At 39.9% G+C, this 25,668-nt stretch overlaps 1 protein-coding gene and 1 long non-coding RNA gene across 2 annotated transcripts in view; one reads left to right on the top strand and one right to left on the bottom strand.

Moving 5' to 3' along the window:
* ak5 (adenylate kinase 5) overlaps window positions 1–25,668 on the bottom strand; it is a 109,499-nt gene that overhangs the window by 8,778 nt on the left and 75,053 nt on the right. The window contains exons 9-11 of the mRNA XM_037787072.1: window positions 23,844–23,892; window positions 20,907–20,951; window positions 6,420–6,583 (exon numbers count right to left, since the gene is read on the bottom strand). Coding sequence (XP_037643000.1) covers window positions 6,420–6,583; window positions 20,907–20,951; window positions 23,844–23,892 — 258 coding nt within the window. The remainder of the gene's footprint in view (window positions 1–6,419; window positions 6,584–20,906; window positions 20,952–23,843; window positions 23,893–25,668) is intronic.
* LOC119498305 overlaps window positions 1–25,668 on the top strand; it is a 67,844-nt gene that overhangs the window by 1,853 nt on the left and 40,323 nt on the right. The gene's annotated exons all lie outside the window — the stretch shown is intronic.

Genomic DNA, 25,668 nt, shown 5'->3' with positions numbered 1-25,668 from the left:
GAGCAAGTAAAAATAAATAAATATAAAAATATAATTCAAAGCGGTAAACACCCTCTGCATAAAGTCAGCTGTCCTTCCTGTATTTGTCAGTTTAAACTGCGTTGTTTTTAGTCTGATTATGACTTAAACTTCTTCATATGTGTGTAATATTATCATACAATCACCGCACTGAGCTCTGATTGGTCAGTAGGCGATGAGTTGATCTCTTATCTGGAACATAACCTGCAACGGAGCAGGTTAGCCGTTCAGCATAAGTTACCATGGAGATCTACCCCGGTAAGAAGTGAACCAACTTCGTAGTACCGAAAACCCAGGGTTAACCCTGAAGTTACCTCGATAACGCCAAATCCTGCTTCGTAGTACAGGCCTCTGGTGTCTCCTGTGTCTTTGTTGTGTTCAGCCATTGTTCGTGTGGATTATTGCTCTCTAAAGTCTGCTTGTGGTTGTCTCGGCCTCTGCTAATTGTGCTAATTATGCTAACTTTGCTCTTGTGCTGCTGCAGTTGCTAAATCTTCTTCTTGTCCATTACATTATGGTGCTTTCATGCTACTGATTGCTTTGTGACAACATTATTGGTTGTTTTTGACAGTTTCCTATTGATCCAGACTCTCCAGCAGAGGGTTATATTGCATATTGACTGTAGGGATGTAAAGATTAGTGTTTACACATGAATATTTCCCTGTAATAGTGGCTTTATGTGAAATGCAATGCTTTTGTTACACATAGGCAGGGTCTAAAATTAAGTTTTTTTCCTCACATGCCACTGTGCCAGGTCACTGAACATTTCTACTAGCCACACAATTGTTTTGTCTGCCACCTCATTATAAACACTAGGACTGTGTATTGGCAAGAATCTGGCGATACGATACGTATCATGATACAGGGGTTACCATTATAATACGATATATTGCAGTACTGTAAGTAAGGCGATATATCGCGATTTTTTTAAAATCTAATTTTAGGAAAACTGTCATAGTATGAAGAACATACCGCCATATGTATAAAAAATGTTTACTTTTTTATGCAATCAGATTAGTAAGATCTGCATTTGCATTTATCACAGAGGACGCATATCTTTGCAAATACAATAAAGCATTGACTGAGTTCATCTTTGTTTGTAAACTATTACCTACCTATCTGCCATGGTGGCAGGTGACCTGAAATTTTGACCTGCCACAGCCAACATTTACCCTGTATTTGGCAGGTGGCGGGTGCTAATTTCATTCCCTGCACATAGGATATATAGTGAACACGCAGACACACGGTGCCAGACAGAAAAATACTTCTCCTCCCATTAATGGGTTTATGAAACAGCTTTCTATAGTGTGCTATTCTTCATATCATAATTACTTCTAAACTGCTGAACTTCTGTTCTATTGTTAATGCGGCTGCTTATCAACGCTACATAACTTTGGGTGTCTTGGATTGTAATATGCTGAAGTTAAGAATAGAGTGCTACAGGAATGAGTCCTAAAACCAAGGCCTATTGAAAGAGCCTGAGACACGGGCGGACATGAGTCTTGGGGTATGGGGTGTAATACATGCGCAGTGTAACTAGAGCTGCTGTCATGCGTTGCTATTGGCTCAATTTCGGCAAGCGCAGACCAGATTTTACGCCGCATGTGTTGTACCTCAAAGATATGACGCGTTGATGACGCATGACCTCTCCCGTTTCCGCACTCCTTGCCTAAAACCCGGAAATGAGTTTGCATTTTAGCACTTCCGGTTCCGTCGTCTGGAAGTCAATGGATTTTTTGAATGGGTTTTTAGTTAGATGCCTAAAATAAAGTCTGTGGTTAACACAAGCTTAAGAGATATTAATGTGTTATTCTACTATAAAAAGTAAATATCCCACTCGTCAATTTTGAAGCTTTTATGCGTCTTAAAAAACAACTAACAAGTGGCTAAATTAGACTACTAAAACGTCATCACGCCGACTTGTCCGCCTTTACAGCCTCGTTGTGTATACTTGCGCTCATGCCACCGTGGTGTAGTTCGTTTATAGCTTATCATTTGCTTTTTACTTCTAGCAATTGCATTTACACCTCAAAAATTGTGACCCCAAAACCGTGATATGAACCGAACCGTGAATTTTGTGGAACCGTTCCACCCCTAGTTCAGATGGACAGTAACATGCTAAAAGCTCTGCACTGTTTACCCAACTAGTCTACTCTAGTTGATGTTTTTGGCTGGATTGCAGAGGTCCAGCCAAAAACATCATCGCTGCTCCACTCAACTGGCTGTTCATACGTTGATTGGTTCCTGGTTTTCTGATTGCCGTTTCAAACAGGAAATAACATGGTGGTCTGCTCGTAAACTTTCTGTTATTCTGTCTAAACAATCCACCAAAAATCTACTTCTGAAAACATTCTGCACATGTGTGTCTGACCGGCAAAAAACTTGGATATATGAGACTACTGAAAACCGCCTGGTTTCGATCAGCTGCTGATTGACGGTTCATCTCTAGCTGTTAGTTTAGGAAGCGCTTGATTTATGCAGCAGAGTTTTCTATGAGCGGAGCATTTTAAACGTCAATATTGCAGCTGATCATGTTCATTTAATTGTGGGAAGCCAAAATCATGATTGCTATTAATATTTGATTAATTGTGCTGCCCTAATTTGCTGGTACAGTGATGTCAGCCTTCTAGAGAAAAACTCACAGGAAGGAAGGAAGGAAGAAGGGGGGAGATTTATGTTTTGCGATGACACAACCTTGTCAAATAGCCAGATGTGCTCTTAGCTGAGTATTCATGACCCACTCTACAACCCCCGGGCTGAGACCCTGAGCTGCCAGAAGATGCATCAAATCATGTGCAGCCGCCACAGGAAATCAAGAAGTGCACTACTTTTGGTAGTTTAACACATTAAATACTAAGGATTTTTGGCTTCAGCTCAAAATAGGCAGCTGAGAGTCAATTGGTGTGCTTCCACATGTATTGAACTCTTAAGGCTAATACTGTATGGCCCAACAGGAAGCTGGTGGTCTGCAGAGGGATTACAGTGAACAGAGAACATTAAATTGCACTTTCTGTGTTGCCAGGCAACTGTACAGTAACATTTTATCAAGTCAAACTCTCACTGTGCCGTCATTACAGTTTTTACAGTCACTGGTAGGCCACACATGACGGCATTTTATCTCTTTTTGAGATAAAACCATTAAGTCTGATGCGTGATTTTGTATTACAGTAGTTTTTGTAATGTGTTCTGCTGTAAACCTGCACTTCCGTAATCCCACTGTGGGATTATTCATCCTCCTTTTAAATCAATCTCTCTCTCTCTCTCTCACTATAACTAACTCACTCCCACAACATAAAAATAAGCGTTTGGCAGTGAGGATGTTAGAGAACACATGGGACATGACCTTAATGTGCTGTAAGAAGCTTAGACAGCTGAGCCTTGCATCGACGCCTTTGGCTTTCTCCAGAAAGTTAAATTAATTCTGTGCTTGGGTGTCTTTTTAAATTGCTTGCACATCTGTTCAACTCACCACTTTTTTTTTAAATCTTGAAATAATGCAAAGCCTGAAGAGAGTTAAGCGTTTTCTATTTTTTGTATATATTGTTTGTGTTCTTCCTAAAAACCTCGAACAAAATGTGAAATTTAAAAAAATACTTGTCTTTAAAGAGTCGGTTCATCTAAATTACAGAAAACATGTTTTCTCACTTACTTATAATCGTATCTACTAGGGCTGTCAATCGATTAAGATATTTAATTGTGATTAATCGCATGATTGTCCATGATTAATCGTGATTAATCGTGATTAATCGTAATTTTTTTTTCTGTTCAAATTGTACCCTTAAAGGGTGATTTCTCAAGTATTTAATACTCTTATCAACATGGGAATAACAACAACACAGGTACTGCATTTAGCAAATGGTTTGGTCTCACATATCTAGATAAAGAATATCTTCAACCAAAAGAGGAACGTAAAATAGTCCTTCAGAACAGCAATATTTCTTTATACCTTTACAGTATCTGTTATCCCCGGTCTTTGCTTCTAAATTCACTAGAATCATTTTTATCTTGAATTTCAAATTAATGTTACATGAATATCATTGATCTGCAAATCAGCTGCTTGTGGCAGATATCCTCAGTCATTAATATTCCTTCGTTCCAGTGCTCAACATTACATTTTCCAGTTGAAAGATCTTGTCTCACCTTTTTCTTTTCTCTCTGAGGCGGCTGCTTTTACTGACAACCAGAGAGTCCAACAGTTGCTGCAGGTTGTGTCACTTTATACTGTTCTGGAAGTGTCTGCCAGCTGCATCCAAAGCAGGTTTTAATCTTGGTTTGTTTAATTTTGTCCACACTCAACATTTTGTTTACAAAAAATACTCTGACTGCCTGGACGGACACTTTGTCAGAGGGTTTTCTGTCCAGACTGCAGTTCAAGTGATAGAAGTTGATGGTGAGAGAAGTACGCACGTAACTTGAAGCCTGAAGCTCAAATAAAAGTGTACAGAGAAAGAGTAACAACCACCGTCAAAGCGGCCTTGCAAAGGCATTAAATCTGCTGTGAGTTTTATTTACTAATGCTGAGAATATGAAACTGCAGTATTGGCAGAACTGAGTTTTTGTATTTTCACAATATGAGAGGAGTAAGAAATCAAGCAGAAGCCTCCAGTGAAGAAGTAATAGAGTATATCACAGACATTTCTTTTTTTTTTTAATCGAGAATGACGTTTTTTTTAGTCCTTGTAGCAGAAATGTGTCAACATCAGCAGGTTGTTTGTTCGTAGCAGTTGGGTAGAGGTTCTGGGAGTGTCTATGGCCCTGTTCTGACCTGATATTAACATGCGTCCTGGGTGATCCGATCACAAGTGGACAGCTCTCAGTACAGGAGTGAACGCACCAACAGTCCAAAACTCAAATGAATCAATTTACATTGATATAAAACAGAAAAGCAGCAAATTCTCATCAGGCAGTATTTCTATTTGTTTGTTTGATAAATGACTTGAATAATAAATCTGGCACTATACTATATTTTTCTTGTTATAAGCAAAAGACTAGAATCAACAATGTTAGTTTATCTCTAAATGTTTTTCTTCCCTGTCTGTGGTTCTCAGCCCCGAACCCATTCATTGCTAATGACAATATATATCTATACCTATATCTATCTATATACTGTATATGTATCTATATAGATATATATAGACATATACATGTATAGATATAAATATATATCTATATAGATAGACTTGGTGTGTCTGGTTAGTAAACAGTGAAAATGTTGCCATGGTTACTTCCGATAGACATAAACAACTGTGTAGTAGTATTATTTGTTTGGCCACCATCCACAATTAGTTTGAATTTTTTTGCAGCTGTGAGCTGCTCCTCGGTGTCCTTGTTTCCTTTGTGCATTGCATTGTGGGAGAATAATGTACATCTACAGCACATGAGTTTTTTTTTTAGACTGCACAATGTCTGGTTTGAGTATACTTCATTTTGTGTATACAGCACATACTCAAATCCTAGAATTAATATGTAGCATTGATTTGTTTCATCCACACAAATATAGTATATATTATAAAGCTTACTGTACAAGATATCGCCTTAGATTTGGGATATTGTAATATTGTATTGCCAGACTGTTCTAGCTGTTCTATTATTTGCCTTTACCCAACTGGTCAATATGTCGACATACTTTGTAATTGCCCTAGTTAGAGCAACTAATGTTATATTTCACAATAACTCCACAGTTATTTGATTGAGTTAATTTATTCTGTGGGACCACCGCAGCCCCTAGACAGTGTCTTAGCCCACTAACGTTGTTAACTTAGCTGATGTTACTTGTTTCATCATGTTAGGCTAAGGTTGGGCAGCTGAGAACTGTTCAGGTTTTTCCCGAACTCCTAGACATCGTTGTCAAAAGTAACGTTGCATAGAAAGTAAAGGTAAAAATAGAGAATTGGACAACTTGCATTCAAACTCACACATATTGTATGGAGACGCCACCGCAGTAATTGTGACTTGTTTACTTCCGGTTAGGGATACAACCATCTGACTTTTTCAGTCCCAGTACTGATACCTTTGGGTATCGATCCGATATCGAGTACCGATCCGATACCAGTCTTTAATTAATAAGCTGTATGCCTCACTGTGTGGAAGTCACTGGAATCATTCTTTTATGTGTAAGGCAACATCAGGCTTGATATTGTACATAATTGTACACTTGCAACATCTTCTTGATCTTCAACAGGAATTACAATACAGGTGTAAACCTTTTTAATGCAGCAACAAATTGGACAAAACCTAAACAGGAAATAAAAATTCCAGTATTAATGTATAATTTCATCGATATCCGATCAAGCTATTTAAGTAAGTATCGGCCCGATGTCCAATCCGGTATCGGTGCATCCCTACTTCCGGTACTTCCCCGGATTCGTATATATATTAAGTAACATAAATGCCACACTGACCTCGGGCAGCTGCTCTCCCCTCTCCAGGACGTCTCGCAGGTGACGCCCTCTGTCACCTTGAGACTGCAGCTGGGTACACAGCAGGTCACCCAGGGCAATGCAACGCAGGCCGAACCTCTCCTCCATCCGCTCACACTGGAGGGATTTCCCTGAGCCTGGACCACCTGAGAGAGCACACACACACACACACACACACACAAAGATACAAGCAGGGGTCAGTCCATCTTCACAGACGAACAAGTAATCACTGAGGCAAAACACAAAGTGAGTTGAGGGTGATGAAGAGGAAATTGAGAGGTGGAAGAAGAGCATGAAAATATGTTATGGCTGGAAAGGATCTGTCCTGTGTAAATATGATGTCACGTTCTCGTTGTAATCGGAGCGAATCGGGGAAAACAACTCAGAAGGAATCGGATGCTCTTCGTGGGGGAGAGAAGACTTTGCGTTGCAAACAGACAAAATCATGCAGATTCACTTGAAACTCCTCCAGCTCACTTCAGCGTCAGCGACCAGCCCGCCGTGGACTAACTCAGATCTGGCTTTCCGGCCGTCCGTGCTCTGGCAGGAGGTGGAGAGCTCGGCACCCGGCAGAAGCGCCTCCTCCTCCAGCCAGGAGCAGAGCTTCCCCTCGCTTCTCTGCCGGTCCCCCGCTGCTGGAGACACAGGCCGTATTGCTGGGCCAGCTGGAGGGAAGGGGAGGCACGGGGAGGCACGGGAGAGCCAGAACCAGGACAAAAGCGGGGCAGACTGTCAGACCCTGCTGCAGTAAAAAAAATGTAGGTTTTCTAAAGGGACTCTGGTGCTTGGAAACACTACCACTTTTGTCCTAAGGGGCCGCCAAAATCAACACAAAATGATAATGAAATGAAAATGAAGACAATAAAAAATAACCTTAAACTTGAACTTGATTCATGACATTGCATTACTAGAACCTTAATGTAAAACAAATTACACACTGCATTCAAATTAGCATGTAAAAATGTCACATAGAATTGCAAATGCAACCTTCCTACAAATGTAGAGATACAAGATGCCTGCAGATGTAAATACGTGAACACAAACTCTGCAAACACATACATACAAACTCTAATGAGAGTTTTACACAAGTCGGATCCTTTCTAGCCATAATCAAGAAAATGGAATAGGAAATAGATGGTGTGTGTGTGTGTGAGAGAGAGAGAGAGAGAACTTCGTCTTATTGTGAATATTAATGTAGAAAAAAGTGATAAGTGAACTGTATGTGTGTGTGTATGTGAATGTGCACATCACAGGTCTGATTCATTGCTGAGAGTCAGGTTATCACAGATCATTATCATCTCCTCTAACTGAATCTACCTGCGGCGCCACCTTGGTTCAATAACACGCATGCACCCACGCATGATATTATTTTCAAATAAAAGGTGTATGTATTTGCCATTAATCATTGTGTTAACTTGTTTATACCCATAAATAATTTATCCCTGATTCCCTCACAAAACTTTGAGGAATCCTGACCTGCTCTGTATCCAGCTATTTATTTCACAGAAACACGGACTGAAATTATTCTGATTTTGAATTTTTACTGTATCGATTTCAAGACATTGAATCGTATCATATCGTATTCCTCTAGATGAGCCAAATATCGTCCTTGAATCGTATCGGAACCATGGAGAGTGGTTTAACCATCGTTAAACCCCTACCTAGCACCTAACCTGCAGTGAAGTGCTTTACTCAAGTACTGTACTGAAGTACGAATTTGAGGAACTTGTACTTAACTGTATTATCTTTTTTTGACACTTTGTACTTCTACTCACACACACTCACGCTGTGATTTGCCGGCTGTGTGGAGGTGATAAAGGAGCCAGGGTGGGAACTTCTCTCTTGACACAATTATTTCTGTCACCTTTCATGTGAATAAGTGTTGAGAAAAAGCTTTTGAAAAGATGGGAGGTGATTGATTGTTCTTAGTGGTTTTAAATCAAGTGTACTTGAGGAGCTCCAGGACAAGCATCTATTTTGCAGATGGCCTATCTCAGGTGGAGAGACTGAAATGAGTGTTTTTTTCACCTTATTACATTATACAAATGTAGCATCTCCCCCTTCTCTATGACAGCTGGCTTTTCACTCTTTGAGTGTGGCCATTTGGAACAACTAACATTATCGATTTCTGACGAGGTTTGACGACACAGCGTATGAACAAGTTCTTTTCTCGCCTAACCTGGCCCTTAATAATTACTGGGTTAGGTTACGTTGTTGCTAGGGCTGTCAAAGTTAACACGATAATAACGTGTTAACGTTAATTTGTTTTAACGACACTAATTTCAACGTCCTATTATCTTTGGGGACAACAGGGTAAACATAAAATGAACATGATGATATGTTTTCAATGTCCTGTACACATGCTGTACGCATCGGTGTTCTTTGGGGTCAATTTGACCCCAGGCTGTTTTAGCTGTATAAAAAATATAAGAAATATCAACATTTTACACACATTTGTTTTGGTTGTTTTTGATGATATTGAGGTCACTATAACATGCAATTTTATAATCTTCAAAAAGCTTTAGGGCACTAACCTAACATAACCATAACTGTAGTAGTGCGAGAACCACTGATAGTTCACACTACATGGGGGAGGGGAAACATCATTCTCGCAAGAACTTTGATATTTCCCACGCTGTGGGGGCGGCAAAATATGGTTCCTGTGAAGATATTGATACTTCACACAACATAGGGGTGGAGCAAACATATATCGGTTTGCACAGCAGCCTTCTAAACCATTTCTCTTGGTGCTCTGTGTGCTCTCTCTCAACTGAAAATGACTTCTAAGGAAAGGTTTTCTGTCAATGAGGTGTTGTCACGTCTCTTTAACCATGAAAGTGACATAGAGGAGAATGTGTCTGAGACAGAGGATGGTGCTGAGGAAGACCCTGATTATGAGGCATCCTCCTCTGATGAGAATGAGACCCTCAGTGTTGACCCTCAGTGTTGACCCTCCTGTTGTCTCTCAGCCACCAGCAAACACACTACCCAAAAATGGAAAGTTATTATGGTCTGTCTCCCCACTTGAACAACAGGGTAGACTTAGTGCTGCTAATGTCATCAAAATGGTTCCAGGCCCCACCAAATACGCTGTCAGCCATGTCCAAGACATAAAATCAGCATTTGAGCTCTTCATAACACCATCAATCGAAAAGGATATACTTGAGATGACAAATTTAGAGGGGAGGCGCGTGTATGGGGACAGTTGGAAAGACTTGGATGTGACCCACTTGTAAGCCTACATTGGGTTGCTCATTTTGGCAGGAGTGTACAAGTCAAAAGGCGAAGCAACAGCAAGCCTTTGGGCTGCTGACACTGGAAGGGCAATATTTCCAGCCACCATGTCTCTAAACACATTCCATGTTTTCTCCCGTGTCATCGATTTCATGACAGGGATCAAGACGAGAGCGTGACAAACTCGCAGCAATATGGGATGTATGGGACAAGTGGGTTCAGCGATTACCCTTGCTTTACAATCCAGGCCCCCACGTCTCTGTGGATGAATGTCTGGTTGCATTTCGTGGGCGCTGTCCCTTCAGACAATACATGCCGAGCAAATCGGCCAAATACGGTATCAAAATATGGGCAGCATGTGATGCACAGTCCAGCAATGCCTGGATTATGCAGGTGTACACTGGTAAATCCCCTGGGGAAGCACCTGAAAAAAATCAGGGCATGAGGGTGGTACTTGACATGGCTGAAGGACTGAATGGTCATAACATTACATGTGATAATTCTTTTACATCGTACGCCCTGGGTGAAAAACTGCTGAAAAGGAAGGTTACCATGTTGGGGACAGTGAGAAAAAACAAGCCGGAGCTTCCCTCTGAGCTGCTTGTGATGAAGAACAGGAAGGTAACATCTTCAATGTTTGCCTTCACTGACAGAGCCACTGTCGTCTCCTATTGCCCCAAGAAAGGGAAAAATGTCCTGCTGATGAGCACCATACACAAAGATGCTGTCCTGAGCACCAGAGAAGACAGAAAACCACAAATGGTCTTGGACTACAACAAGACAAAGGGAGGTTGTTTTATTCAAAGGGCTATTTAGGTAGTCAACAACAAACATAAAGTACCTGACACATAAACTTGGGTAACAATTTTAATTATAATCCTTTTCTTGAGGTTTAAATTGCTGGGGTCAAATTGACCCCAAGGATAAAAGATGTTAGTAAATTTGAAGGTAACAGGAGGGTTAACACATTAATGCAATTGATCTTCCGGAGGTTGTACCAGGCTCAGTTTTAAAGCTATGTCATACTAGCTCGTTGCGAAAGAGGCTAAATAACGCTCCAAACCTACGCTAAATTTTGGCAAGGAAAAACTGGCATGGCCAATTTCAAAGGGGTACCTTGACCTCTGACCTCCAGATATGTGAATGAAAATGGGTTCTATGGGTACCCACGAGTCCCCCCTTTACAGACATGCCCACTTTATGATAATCACATGCAGTTTTGGGGCAAGTCATAGTCAAGTCAGCACACTGACACACAGCTGTTGTTGTCTGTTGGGCTTGAGTTTGCCATGTTATTATTTGAGCATATTTTTTATGCTAAATGCAGTACCTGTGAGGGTTTTGTCATTTTTTTTGTGTTGTTAATTGATTTCAAGCATATTTGTCAATCCCATGTTGATAAGAATATTAAATACTTTACAAATCTCCCTTTAAGGTACATTTTGAACAGATAAAAAATTTACTAGGTGTTGCCCAAATCTTGTCATGGATCTCTCTGTTCCAGTGGATTTCGCCGTTCCTTTTTTTTTTCCTTAATGTTATATTGCCTCCAGAATAATATAATTTTTTTTTTTAAATGGCTGATTTTCCCCTTTTAAGTTACATCTTAAAATGCCAGTGTGTAGGATTTGGCGGTATCTAGTGGTGAAGTTGTAGATTGCAACCAACTGAAACGTCTCCTATGTGCCAAGTGTAGGAGCACTACACTTCATCCACCATTTAGTAATTAAATTTTTTGCAGATTTCCTTTAAAATATTTAAAAATATTTCAGCAGTCTGTCTGCTGTGAGGTCTGCAGGTGTTTTATTGCAGGTTAATTTTATTACATGGCCATGAAGCTGTGTGAAGCATCAGACAGTGGTGATTTATCTTAAGCAGCCTTGGGCACAGTAATAAAACTCAGGATGTTCTTCACATTCATCAGTATGCTCCTCGAGTCCGAGTGTCGCTGCCCTCTGCCAAAACCAAACGTCCTTATCACTATTTCCTCTAAGAGCGAGGACTGATATGAGCAGGGCTCCACTCACCCGGGGACGACCGTGGAGTCAGGAAACGCCAGAGGGGCCAGTTATGAATTCATTCATTGTACAGTCAGCACATGTTCACCAACTGTATATATTTCACCAGCCCCCACTCCCCCTCGCCTACTTGCTAGAAGTATTCCTCTGCTGCTTGACACCTCTCCCAGGAAGTAGATAATGACCCACCAGGGCTGAAGCAAAAGCCCTGAGAAGCTTGTTAGGGACTCTCCTTGTTAGTAATGTCGAACTCCAACCTGCTGTATAAACTGGCTCTGTGGGTAAAGACAGTTCTCTGTCTGAGACCATTTGAAATATAGGTTAACTGGCCTTGAGAGACAAAAGCTTTAGACAAGATGAAGTGTATTTATAAGCCTTTGCGCTGTTTTATACTGTACTAAAACGGCTGTTGCTTTTCATATAGTTAATGTTCAGCTTCTCCACTATAATGACTTATTCACCACATACACAGGATTATTTTTAGTGCTCAGGATAAGTGGGACCTTTACAGCTGCACTTAAACCTGAAATAACAGATTTTTTTTGGCCACTTTGGGGGGCAATGGAAACAAGTTGCGAACACAACAGACTTATTTTAAGTTTATATGGAGAACTTGTTCGCAAACAGCCGCTTATTTTCACATCCAACAGTTACTGAGCAACATTATCAGTAATTTAGAGTCATGCTTTGGCCACCTAGTGAATATAAATCCAAAATTGACTTTCTTTTTAACTCTGTTTTTGGTCTCTACCAACTCCTGAAGGAAATATCCAACTCCTTCGTTGCTAAATGCTCTGCTTTTTTCCCCAGATAGTCTCTAACCTTATTTATCAGCTGTTTGGTGCTGAGCAGGTAGTGTACAGTGGGTCTTTACAGCTTTTTCTCTGAAAATAGCTTCCTGCTTGGCCGAAAACAACACTATTAGAGTTGTGAGAGTGAATCAAAACAGTGAAGTCGTGGGCCGAACAGCTAAACAACGAGCTCATGAAACTCCCTATAAAGCTCCGTAAATCTGAGGGGAGCTGCAGACTCTGCAGTCATAATTCTATGTAGATTCATCACTTCTTAATTGCTACTGCTTGATATCAGTGTAGCATTTGAGACTGTTGATCATGGCCTGTTATTACACCACCTCCAGTATCTGATAAGACAACAAACACAAGGCTTTCATCCAGGAGACTGCTGTTTGTGTCCAGTGCATCACGTTACAATCAGCTGTTTGTTCGTGTCCCATGTTCAGAACGTTCAGTGTCATTTTCACTGTACAAACGTAGTAGTTTTAAGCACAACCATATAGTTCTTTCCTAAACCTAAATAAGTGGTTTTGTGCCTAATCCTAAAGTGATGCCAAAGGTAACTATAGTGTTTTTGATGCCAAAAATAAAATGACGCCAAGGGGTGTGACATAGTGGTGGTATGTGACGAGTTGGGATGAGAACATGTTGGATAAGCATCAAATTTGAATGAAACTTTTGCCTTCTCATCATGTATTTCATAATAATAACCTGCTTGACTCTGGTTTACCTCAAGGCTCCATCCTAGGTCTTCGTCTCTTCTGTATGTTATCATTAGGTGAAATAATTCAGAATTATGAGTTCCATTTTCATTGCTATGCGGATGATATGCAGTTATATATGCAAATTCAAACCAGTAAATCCATCAAATCTTCACACTTGCCTCTCTGAACCTGAATGTCTTCAAACTTGAAATGCTCATTGTTGTACCATCCAAACACATACATTTATTTAAAGATGTCTCCTTGGATCTTGTGGATGGCTGTGTGATTTCTCAGAGCGAAACAGTTAAAAGTCTTGGTGTCATATTTCACCCGTCCTTGTCACTTGAATGTCACAATTAGTCCACTAAACTTAACTTATACTGCAGCTTTACAAGTTAGACAATTTGGTGAGCATTGGCAGACGTCTACACTCTGCTCACCACTTACTAGTCTCAACTAGGCGGAGGTTTAGATTTGATAAAAAACCACCATGTGTGAAGAGCTATGTCTCAGCGTTTTCCTTGATAAGAGCCAGATGGATTGCATTAGATGTTGATGGAGCCGGAGACAGAGACGAAACGAGGCAAAGAGGGCAGAGGACCATAAAAATGGGGAAAAAATATCTCTGGTAATTTAGTTTTTGAATCCATTCCTGCTACATAATTATTTTTCCATCAGAACCTCAGCAGATAAGACTTCGATGTAAAAGATAAATCAGTCCAAATGACAAAGGACACAAGCTTCTTTCCTCCACTAACTGAGATGCTTCAATTATTGACAATCAGATTGAATCTGCTGTGAAGAGATTATTCTTTTCACTGTCACCCTCCACTAAGTAGAAGAGACCGAGGACTTTGGAGGACGTTCTTTACTGATGTCAAAAGAAAGTATTTTTGAGTGATAAACACAGACTGTAGTAAGACAGACTTAATTTCTGGACTTCAGCCACTGGTTTCTGCAGAGACACAGTGTTCTGGTTTGTTCATTGCCATCTTGTCAGTTGTTTTGAGCCAGAATTTCTAAATTTCTTCATGCCTTATTATCCACTTATTGGAATAAAAAGGTAAAGAATCTCACTTAGGAGAAGATAAGTCAGCTATAACTAATAGGGAAGCAACTAACAATGGTCTTTATCATACATTTTTATTTGATTAGCTGAATAATTGTTTAGACCATAACTAGGGATGCACTGTTCCAACCTGGGCTTTGAGTATCAGCCGATACTGAGTACCGATCCGATACCAGTGTTTAATTGATAAACTGTATGCCTCACTGTGTGGAAGTGACTGGGATCATTCTTTTATGTGTAAGGCATAGGGATGTTAATAATTTACCATTTAAACGTTAACCTACATTAAGCATTTTAACCGATTAACACTATCGGTTAAAACGGTTAAAAGAAATGTTAATAATTAATTAAAAAGCTGAGAAAAACTCGTCACTTAAAGGAGAAAAAGCTGGTCCACCTTAAGAGCCCACCTTAAGAGAGTCTGAGCTGGCGTTACAGATACAGGAAGTTGGCTCCCGTCTAGAGCTCGCTTGAGCGGAGGAGTAGTAGCCTCGTAGCATTTATTCACCGACAAATAAAGTGTACACACACTGTCTGCTACATCTACGTTCACAGCTATAACGCCACCGACAACACACATACAGTCTGTCGGACACTCGCTAAAGTTACGCCGCGCTGACAGACTGTATGTGTGTGACAATGGTGAGCACGAAGCTACCAGCAGAGCTACAGATGCTAACGTAGCACAAACACACACTGTTTGTCGGACAATCGCTATCGTTAATCCGGGCAGACAGAGTATCGTTAATCCGGGCAGACAGAGTATCGTTAATCCGGGCAGACAGAGTATCGTTAATCCGGGCAAACGCACAGCTGACAACCTGCTAAACTAAACTAAATTTGCGGTGTAGTCTTTTATTGGGAAAGTGGCTGCATGTCACACCACACCAACATTTGGGAAATTTTTCCAAAAGGGCAAAACCTTTGGCCCTACTTTAGCAGGGGTCACGCAGTGAGCGGGGGTATGTGAGCCATGCTCCCTTTTGCCTTGTAGTAATCAAGTAGTCCTCTTACAGTGTTCATTTTGGGTCTTTTCATACAACATATGGAAAAACATTTTAAAACTATATGTTAGACTAACGTTAATTGAATTTTTGTTTTGTTTTTTGTTGATAATGCCCGGTCACGTAATTCCCCCAAAGTGAAACTTTGCCGATCCTCAACCGGCTCTACGGCACACATGCAGACCGGCGCCCGTCTCCCTCCATGCCGCTACCAAGTGAGAGAACGAGGAGCCAAAGGGGCGCCGCTCTGCATGCACGCTCGCACTGCAGAGCCGGCCAAAAACAGCAATGCCTCACCCTTGGTGAGGGAAAAGGCAGAAGAATTGGCAGCAAGGGAGTAAAAAGCAAAGTGGTCCGTTTCATTACTTTGTATTCATGTAATAAATATACAAATGTCAATTAGAGAAATGCATGAGAAATGATGCACAATAACAAAATTCGGTTATAATATTCGTCCACTTACAGTAATCAATTTGACTCGAACAGACGTGATCACTATAAGTGGTTTCCACTGTACTTAAAGTAGTTCCAAATAAATCTTCTCCTGTTTGATTAATGATTACTACAAACTAGACCTCAGCTGTTTTAAGAAGTTACTGAGCCTGGCGCCTGGGTTAGCTCAGTTGGTAGAGCGGGCGTCCATGTATTAAGGCTTGGTCCTGACCGCGGCGGCCCGCGTTCGAATCCGGCCTGTGGCCCTTTCCGCATCCACTCTCTCTCTCCCCCCTTTCAAGACTCTATCCACTGTCCTGTCATAAAAATGGAAAATGCCCCCAAAAAAAAAAAAAAAAAAAAAAAGAAGTTACTGAGCCTATACAAAAAAAATGAAACTTTTGTCTTCAGTGGGAACCAATGGACTTGGGGCTGAGAGTCATAGAGTATGTAGGGAAGTCAGTACGTACTGAGAGAAGGACTAATCAATTGTTGGTTTTGGTCTTTACATTTGATTATCTTACAATAGGAAACACCAGCCTTTAATCCTTTAACACTGGGCTGTGGTGGTTGCTGTTTGTTAATGACATTCTTGGTTTTCATCAAGGGCCACCAAAGTGCAAAATTGCCATTATAAAATTATTAAAACAACTGATAATGTAAAAATAGTATTTTTTTGCAAAGGAAGGAAACAGAAATGAGGACGATGGAAGTGAAGAGAGCAGCGGGACATGAAGGAGAGAAGATGAAAAAAGACTGAAAGCTCAGGCACCAGTGAAACCTCACATTAGCATTTCCCTCAGGCATCATCTCTGCCTTCTTTCTGAAGCACCGCTGCAAAACACGGCTTCAACTTTTCCACCAGTTTTTATGGATGGATAAGCCCACATAGAGTCAAACCACCTAAAACTCCTCTCTCCCAACTTTTAATTAAAACACTTTTGAGAACATAGATGCCTATATAGTATTTTTCCTGAATAGACTTTTATTAATTTTAAGATTCTTTATACTTCCTGGTTCACGATTAAGTGGATTAAATACTGGGATGTGGGATGTATACCAATTACAGTGTATTACGTTTTGTAGGTATAGCTACGAACGGTGTATGAGAACAGCCTGCTTAATTTATGGACAATGTTTTATAGATTTTCAGTATTATCAGTATTCAGTAGTACTACTTTATTCCTTGAAGGTGCCCTGATACTCGGTATCATCAGCATTTCAGAGGGCAGCTAGATGGGCAGCAAGTGATTCTGAGCAACTTCTTCGTCACCAGATAAAAGAGCAGAGTCTGACAGACAGCCCCTTGAAGCTGCAGCATCAGCAGCAGTAGAGCAGGTTTGGAAAAGAACAGCAGGAGACGAGGGGACATTAACTTTTCATTTATAAGTGAGGGAGTCTAGAAACAAGTGTTTTCAAAGTCAGCATCATGTCAAATGTGGCTGGAAAGAAAACCTGTCCTATATGAGGTGACACAAAACTGATCCCCCAGGCAGGATTCAGTTCATGTGGTACACAAACTACCTGCTCCACCAGATGAGTCATCATGAGTGAAAAGTTGGTTTTACTTGCACTACATAATTTAGTCCTTGCAGTTGTTCCTTGTTGCGAAGCACTTTGTAACTTGACTTTTGAAAGTGCTCTTGAGAATTTGAAAATGCTATAAAACACAATATTAAGGGGTTCATATTATGAAAATGTTAAAGTTAAAAGCATCAAACTGGGCACTTTGAGAACAAAATTACGAGGTTAGATCTATGAAGAACTTGGTACTCGAGCAAACGATTTAATCATAAAGGTGGTAGGGTTATGAATGCTGATCGCAAAAAGTCCCACAGCATAAGCATGGTAAATGAAACGAGGTGCCGACATCGCCGCAAACCCATCGCACTGAGGACAGTCCGCCTCGGTTGAGAAGTGTCAAAATATTTTCGGCTCATTATGAAACTGTAGCGGGCTGGATGTCAGATCACTTTGATTTCATTTGAATTAGGCTACATAGTGGTTGATTATGATTTGATAAAGATCCACAGCCTACTCTGCTCCGCAAAATGTGGAAACGAAACAAATCTGTAGAGTAAAAAATACTTCTGACACCCTCCAGTCTGGACGCGGGAATGATTAAAACATCTTTTTTTTTTTTTTTTTTTACCGTGTTGCAATATACTGTAGGGGCATTTACGCAGATACAGTACTGTGGGACCTTAAAAAGAAAGTGGAACAGGGCAGTAAAGTGGGGCTAATGGCCCCCCTACTTCCAGCGCCCATGCCAACTACATATACGTATATAACTTGTTCATATTCATGTAACTTTTCATAGTGCTAACGGTCTGTGAATTGTTTCACGTATTGCTTCTAGCAACCTGCAGGCTGAGCAGTGAGCGGTGAAAGGTTTAAAGGACCAGTGTGTAACATTTAGGGGGATCTATTAGCAGAAATGGGATATAATATTAATAAGTATGATTTCTTTAGTGTATAATCACCTGAAATGTTGAGTTTCCTTTACCTTAGAAAAAGCCGTTTATATTTACATAGGGAGTGGGTCCTCTTCAAGGTATGATCACAATTTGCTGGAAGTGGAATAAAATCATGCATGTAAGCCGATGTGGCCAACCTTTTCATTAAATGGTATAAAATCTGCTCAGGAGACACATGCGAGTCGAGGTGACATTTGTTACATGCAGTTGGCATTTTCCTCCAATTATCTGCTCCTGCCGAGGGAAAGCTCCTGGTCTAACTCAACGTCTGTTTGTCAAACATTCACACAAACTGGTGTTAGTACAGATCAGTGGGGATTTGTCATGTTGGTTTTCATGGAAATGGGGTTTACACACCAATACACATAGCCGTGTGAAAGAGAATACTGATTAAATCATTTTTTAATGAACATATCTTTAGTATTGGTCCGTGGTAGTGAAGTGAACGGTGGTTAACAGAGACTCTGTGTGTCCCTGTTCTCTCATTAACCTTTGCCTCTCTGTTCTGCCTTCAATTAGCAGACTGAGCCACACCGCTTCACTGTCACAGCATGATAATTGATCACAAAAGTACACCGCACTCTGCCTCCAGAGAGCAGAAATAAATAAGTATACGTGCTCATCTGCTGTACCTGAGCAGAACTTTGAAGCAGTAGTGTTAGTGTATTTCAATTCTGTGAGGTATTTGACTTTTATTTCTCTACATTTCAGAAAGAAAAGAGAAACCTGGCCAAAATGTCTGGAATTGCTCCATATACAATGAATAGCGAGAGATGTTCTAGATGACACTGAGAGCACCCAGGGGAATGTTCTGAGTATATGGGAACATTTTCTGTTTCAGAACTGAGTACACTACAATAGAATAAAGTGCATTTGGGTATAACACAGAAAACAAAATCAGTCTCCCATTCATTGACTATGGAGCAGCTCCAGACTTTATACCCTATGACATCACAAGTTTGAGACTTACTTCTCTGATCTCTGGCTTTGGGAGGTATTAGTTCACAAATATTGATTGAACGTTCCTGCCATGGAGACAATATATTGGAATTCTAGCCACCGGCTAAGCTGTCGCCATTTTGAGAGCTGTGCGGAGGCAATAGGAATGCTCACAATCTCGCATTTAGCACCTTTAAGCTCATCAAATATTGGTGTTGTCGGAAAAAAATCAAATCTAAATTGTATTGCTGCAAACAACAAATATTTTTTATTACCGAGTCATAATCATCGTTAAAAAATGTCCATCAAAATGTCCCAGAGTATAAGATGACACATTCAAATAGCCTGTCGTGTCTGCTCTACAGTCCAAAAACCCAAAAGATATTCCATCCACACGATGAATCAATTATCAACATTGTGTTAACTTTCTATTAATAAATGGTTTGTCTAACTCTACCGTACAGTAAATGTCAATTCAGAAAAAAAGCCTTGTTTCAGCTTGGTGACGCACTTTTCTTTTAGATATCATCCAGATTCAGGGCCATTCTCTATCTGCGTCCCTCAGCTGATCCGAGAGCAGGGAAATAGCCCCGAAACTGACAGAGGATTGTAATTATATGCAAATCATTTAAAGGTGCAAGGCTGCTGGAAACAGCTGCACACCGACTTATTTATTCAAATACAATATACAATATTATATATACAGACTATATTTTGATCCCAGCTGGATCCTCATTGGTTCAAAATGTTTTTCATGTGGTTACCATAATAATAAAATAACAATAAACTGATAGGCTGCCATAGGTAATAAATATCTCAAAACAAGTCATCTTCAAAATAACAGTAGGAGATAAATAGTCCATAATAAATACACCCATAAGTAGTATGTGATAAATAAACATATATACATATTCAAATGAAACTAACTAATTAAATTAAAGTTAAATTTTCACCATAAAATCTACAAAACCTGTAGGATGACAATAATAAAGACTCACCTAAAATACTGTTTTCAACACTTACTTTGATGCCTTTTGTAAGTGAAGTTTTGAATGAGGACTTGTAGTGGTGTACATTACATCTTCAACTTCTGTTCTCTTCATATGATAATTAGGACTGACCACTCTCAGTCGACTAATTGGTCGTTGTGGTCTTAGTCGACTAAGATTTCTTTAGTCGTTTAGTCGTTTTTTATGCTTTTTTAATGCTGAATTATTTCCAAGAAACTTATGAGCACATTTCTGGTGAACAAAAGATTTAAAATGGAGCTTTTGTGTGATTCTTTGTGGAGAAACTCAGTTTTGCAGATCTGATTAAATCAACTTATCAATTAGCCGACAAAACCGTATGAGTCAACTAAGAATTTCTTTGGTCGAGCACAGCCCTAATGATAATCAGTGTCTTCTTGTTTTCTGCTGATGAACAGTGTTGAAATGAGCCGTGAAATTCTACAGGAGCAAAGTTTTACGCTGAAACTTTTTTTAATTACTTCATTAACTTTGCTTCTGTCGTCTGAATCTAGCCTCTACACTGAACATGTGTTCCCCTCGAGCGATCAGAGCTACAACAGTCCGAGTTTAGTTCACTTGAAACATGTAGATAAAGGTCAGCTGATCGGTACCATTCTGTCTGTGTGCATGAATGAGGCCAGTTTAACTACCAGCCAGCCCAACAGTCAGCAGCTGCTCATTATTATCCTGTCTGTGTGTGTGTGTGTGTGTGTGTGCTTTCAGCTCTTTCTAATGAGGTAGGCTCCACCCGTGCTGAGGTGTGTGTGAGTTTGACTACATGTACGTACCCATCATGAAGATGACCTTTGGTTTCTTCTGTTCTGTACAATAACCTGTCAGAGGAAAGAAAATCAGAGTTTAACATGCGGTGCAGATCCACACACACACTTTTAACAGACAAACTGTTTTGTAAATTTGTAAAAATGTATTGACATTATTAACATATTACTCTTTTGAATAAATTACGAATTTAATGCATGTTAATGAGCCTCTTCATTTACATAACATAAACAAACATAGGATCCCTTAAATTCACTCATTAAAGAATTGTGCCCATAATATGTACTGAGCACAATATTTACAGTTGAAAAATTAACTAATAAAAGCCTGTAAAATGAAGATAAATAGCCCGTCACCAATGACTCATTAATTCCTATGTATTAATCAGAGCTGTCAATCGATTAAAATATTTAATCGCGAATAATCGCATGATTGTACATGATTAATCGTGATTAATCGCAAATTAATTGGACATTTTTTATCTGCTCAAAACTTTAAAGGGAGATTTGTCAAGTATTTAATAATCTTATAAACATGGGGGTGGACAAATATGCTTGCTTTATCAATTACCAACACAAAACAATGACAAATATGCTCAAATCATAACATGGCAAACTCAAGCCCAACAGTCAACAACAGCTGTCAGTGTGTCAGTGTGCTGACTTGACTATGACTTGCCCCAAACTGCATGTGATTATCATAAAGTGGGCATATCTGTAAAGGGGAGACTCGTGGGTACCCATAGAACCCATTTTCATTCACATATCTTGAGGTCAGAGGTCAAGGAACCCCTTTGAAAATGGCTATGACAGTTTTTCCCCACCGAAATTTTGGTTTAGAGCGTTACTTCATGACAAGCTAGTATGACATGGTTCCTTAGGTTTTGTAGTTTCATGTGATACCAGTATCTTCACTCTAGCTTTAAAACTGAGCTCACTACAACCTCCGAAAGATCGATTGCGTTACTGAGTTAAGGAAATGAATGGCTATAAAACGATTTTGCGTTAACGCGTAATTATCGCCTTAATGTTGATATCCCTAGTTTTAATTTGTCCTTAATTCACCTGCACGCTTTGTTACCTTAACTTAACATTCTTTTAACATCAAATTGTTTTAGTGCAGGACAATATTTTATAAAAAATAGGTTATTTTCAAAAGGATGACCAAATCAAGAATTTTCTTTTTCTGCTGTTACAGACCTCTATCACAGTGAACTGTTTGACTTGTCAACTTTTCAATGACTGAAGTATCACTGTGACTACAATCGACTACTGTGTCAATTAAGGGTCTAGTGTTTAATGTATTGTCCTTCATGCTAACTTGCAGTATTAACTTACAATGCTTAACTCGATGCTAAAGAAAAGGGTTAAAGCAAAAATTGTCAAAATTTCATCTGAATTGAAGTCCGTTTTGCTGGTTCTGTTTATATTTGAAAGTGATGAGCAGCAGCAGTTGGTTTAGAAGAAACAAAAGTTGTGTCCTAATCATTTATATACAAAAATTAAATAAAGTATTATACACTAAGGTATATACTAAGTATATCATGGACCTGCACAGACATTTTGAACAGGCAGTGGCTCAGTTTTAGAAAGGGGCGTTCCCTCTGAATAACTTCTCTATACTTGCAGAATATCATTTAGCAATGGCATTTGTCATTATTAATGTAACTTGAATTTAGCTTTGTGAAGACACAGCGCAATCACCAAGATTAAAGTCGTGTAATTTGGTCTCATATAAATTGTTATTATAATTATATTGTTAAGCAACTACAACCTCAATCACTGAAAGAAATGAATGCCGACATTTACATCTTTAAACGGGGGGCATTACCGGGAGCGTTCTCACAATAAGCATGAGATAAATCTGCAATGGCAACAACAACAATTATACCAGTAATGCAATAATGATATCTCATTATTCATTTGGTCCAGATGGGAAATTCAGCCAAGATTGCAGCGGAGAGCAGCATTTAGCCAATGTGTGTGTGTGTGTGTGTGTGTGTGTGTGTGTGTGTGTGTGTGTGTGAGCTCGTCCCGGCTAATCTTTTGTTCAGCTTTTCGAAAAGTAATGTACTTTAATTTCTTGTACTAAAAGAACTTATACAAGATGTGGACTGGAAGTGTGTCAATCAAACTACATCTTCACCAGTGACCACACCCAGCATCAGAGCCATTTGGCTTAAGTGAGGAGGAGAGCGAACAGTTTGTTGCTGTGTATTAAAATGCATTTCATGTTATAAACATGGCTCTTGCAAAATTGCCAGCCAACATGCCGACTAAACGCAGCGTTTGGTCTCCTTTAATCATACACGTGTCCTCCTCGTCCTCCTCGTCCTCTTCCTCCTCCTCTCTGTCCTCTGCCTGCTGCAGGGTGATGTTAGCGTAGCGACAGCTAGTTGACGAGATAAACATCAGGTCCAACTGGCAACAGTGAATCAACAGACGAGCCCTCCTCCCCCACCATTACCCAATCAATACTGTTGATGCAGAGCAAACGCTGATGAAAACATGCAGACACACACACAAACACACACACACACACACACACACACCCACACCCACTCCCTCCCACACACACACACACACACACACACACACACACACACCGTTTCATCTCAGTAAATGCCACGTGTGTCATGTAACCGTTACCAGAAGCCTGAATTAACTTCTCCCTGCAGCCTGTGTGTGTCTGTGTGTGTGTGTGTGTGTGTGTGTGTGTGTGTGTGTGTGTGTGTGGGGGTGTGTGTGTGTTTGTGTTTGTGTGTGATGAAATGCTGAATGGAGTTAACTGCTTGTTGGTGAAAGAAGACAGAGGAAGACTAATATGTAGTAGCTAATAAAAGGTGATAAGTTGTTATGTCACCAGCAGCTTATAGAAGGACAGGGGGGTGTTTTCACTGTTTATACTGAGACAATCACTCACAATGAATCCTTTCATCAACTCACTTTCTGTGGTTCCTTCAGCATACCCAATGTCTTCCTCCTCTTCTTCGACCTGTAAAGACAGACAACATTTGTTTTATATTCTGTTTGTAGAATCGCCCATTCAAAGCGTATTTGAACAAGAACTTGAGATAAAGGAAGAGACAAAACTATGTGGGCACTCAGGCTGAAACAATTAGTCAAGTGATCGATTAGTCGACTGAAAGAAAAATACATGAGTATATATCCACGAGAATAATCCACGAACTGTTCAGTCATCTTTCGTGTTAAAATGACAAACGTTCCCTCGCTCCCATCTCTAAATTGTGAGGATTTCCTGATTTTCTTTGTCTCTCTCTTTCTTCGGGTTTTGGACTGTTGTTCTGACAGAGGAAAACATTTTAAGATGTCCCCTTACAGAAATTTTGAGGTGAATTTTTTACTCTTGTCTGATATTTTATAGACAAAATAAAGAATTGATTAATTGAGAAAACAACTGTCAGATTAATTGATAATGAAAGGAATCGCAGCTCTCTTGGACACCCAAACATTATGTTATTGTTTCCTCGCTGCTGTACATTTCTATACATCCATCTTCATACAGTCTTTTTAAAATAAACTTCCGTCTTCACAGGACACAACTTGGTTAGGTTTAGGCAACAAAACTACTTGGTTAGGTTTAGGAAAAGATCGTGGTTTGGGTTAAAATAACTACGGAAGTGGCATTACTTAAGTACGGAAGTTACGTGACAAATAGATCAATGTTGACTTCTGGTTTCACACGGTGCACGAACAGCGGTCTCCTGGGCAAAAGCCTGCTGCTTTTTTCACACACCCATCCACCCCGAAGCAATATGTTTGTAAGGGGGCTGTTGAGGTGTTTTTGGGGGGCGTTTGAACTTTACACCAAAGATTCATGACAAGATGAGTTGAAACTTGCAACTACTGGCAAAAGAATGTGGTCTGCAACATTAAAAAACCTTCCAGTTTACACCTATACAACTAGATGAGACGGTGTATCATCTTTACTTCAGTGTTTCTGTCAGCTTTCTGTAGCGCTGCTCCATATGTTGCCTTCGCTGGAACGGGACGTCAGAGTATCATCTCTATAAACTTTAACCAACACGCCTTTTAGTGTTTCAAGTCAGGAAAATGGACGCTGTCTTCCTTGGTATTACCCGTGAGGAAATTAAGAGTTTCTTCCTCTTGAAAGCATTCATTTCTCCCGAGGATACACAGTGTATCCTCGGGAGAAATGAATCCTCCAACACCATGTTATCGCCGTGGTTACAAATTTACAAGAGGGATATTCCTCCGTTGGACTACCAGTGAAAGCAACTTACTGTCGAGCAACCAGCCACACACATACTTGCCAACCCTCCCATTTTTCCCGGGAGACTCCCGTCTTTCATTGCTTTCTCCAGCTTTCCTCCCGGGGTCACAATTCTCCCGTATTTCTCCCAATTTCTGTCAAATTTGAACACCTTTTCTCCTTTTCATTATCTTAGTCTGTCTCTGGAACTGTACTCTGTGTTTAATCCCTACTTGTTTCCCCCCATGCTACAATAGAGCTACACCAACTGTCGTTTCTCAGGGGAAGAGAGCAAATTTAGCAACTTGCTTCAGCTAAATTTGCTCTTGAAGTGCACTAGATTGATGCATTTAACTTTAAAATGTAACTAACAAAAGGGTGAATATTCCTGTATTTTTTTCATATTGCAATACATAAAGCAGAAAGAAAATATTGCAGTGTCTGATTTTCTAACATCGTGAAGCCTTAATTTGTACTTTAGCAGGAATTTAGCACAGCATGGAAGTGAAAGCATTCTGAATAATCGTGATAAATAAT

This window comes from Sebastes umbrosus, chromosome 12 (assembly GCF_015220745.1).
Source record: "Sebastes umbrosus isolate fSebUmb1 chromosome 12, fSebUmb1.pri, whole genome shotgun sequence".
NCBI lineage: Eukaryota > Metazoa > Chordata > Actinopteri > Perciformes > Sebastidae > Sebastes > Sebastes umbrosus.
Note: the sequence above shows the minus strand (reverse complement) of the source record. Positions and strands in the feature narration are given on the sequence as shown.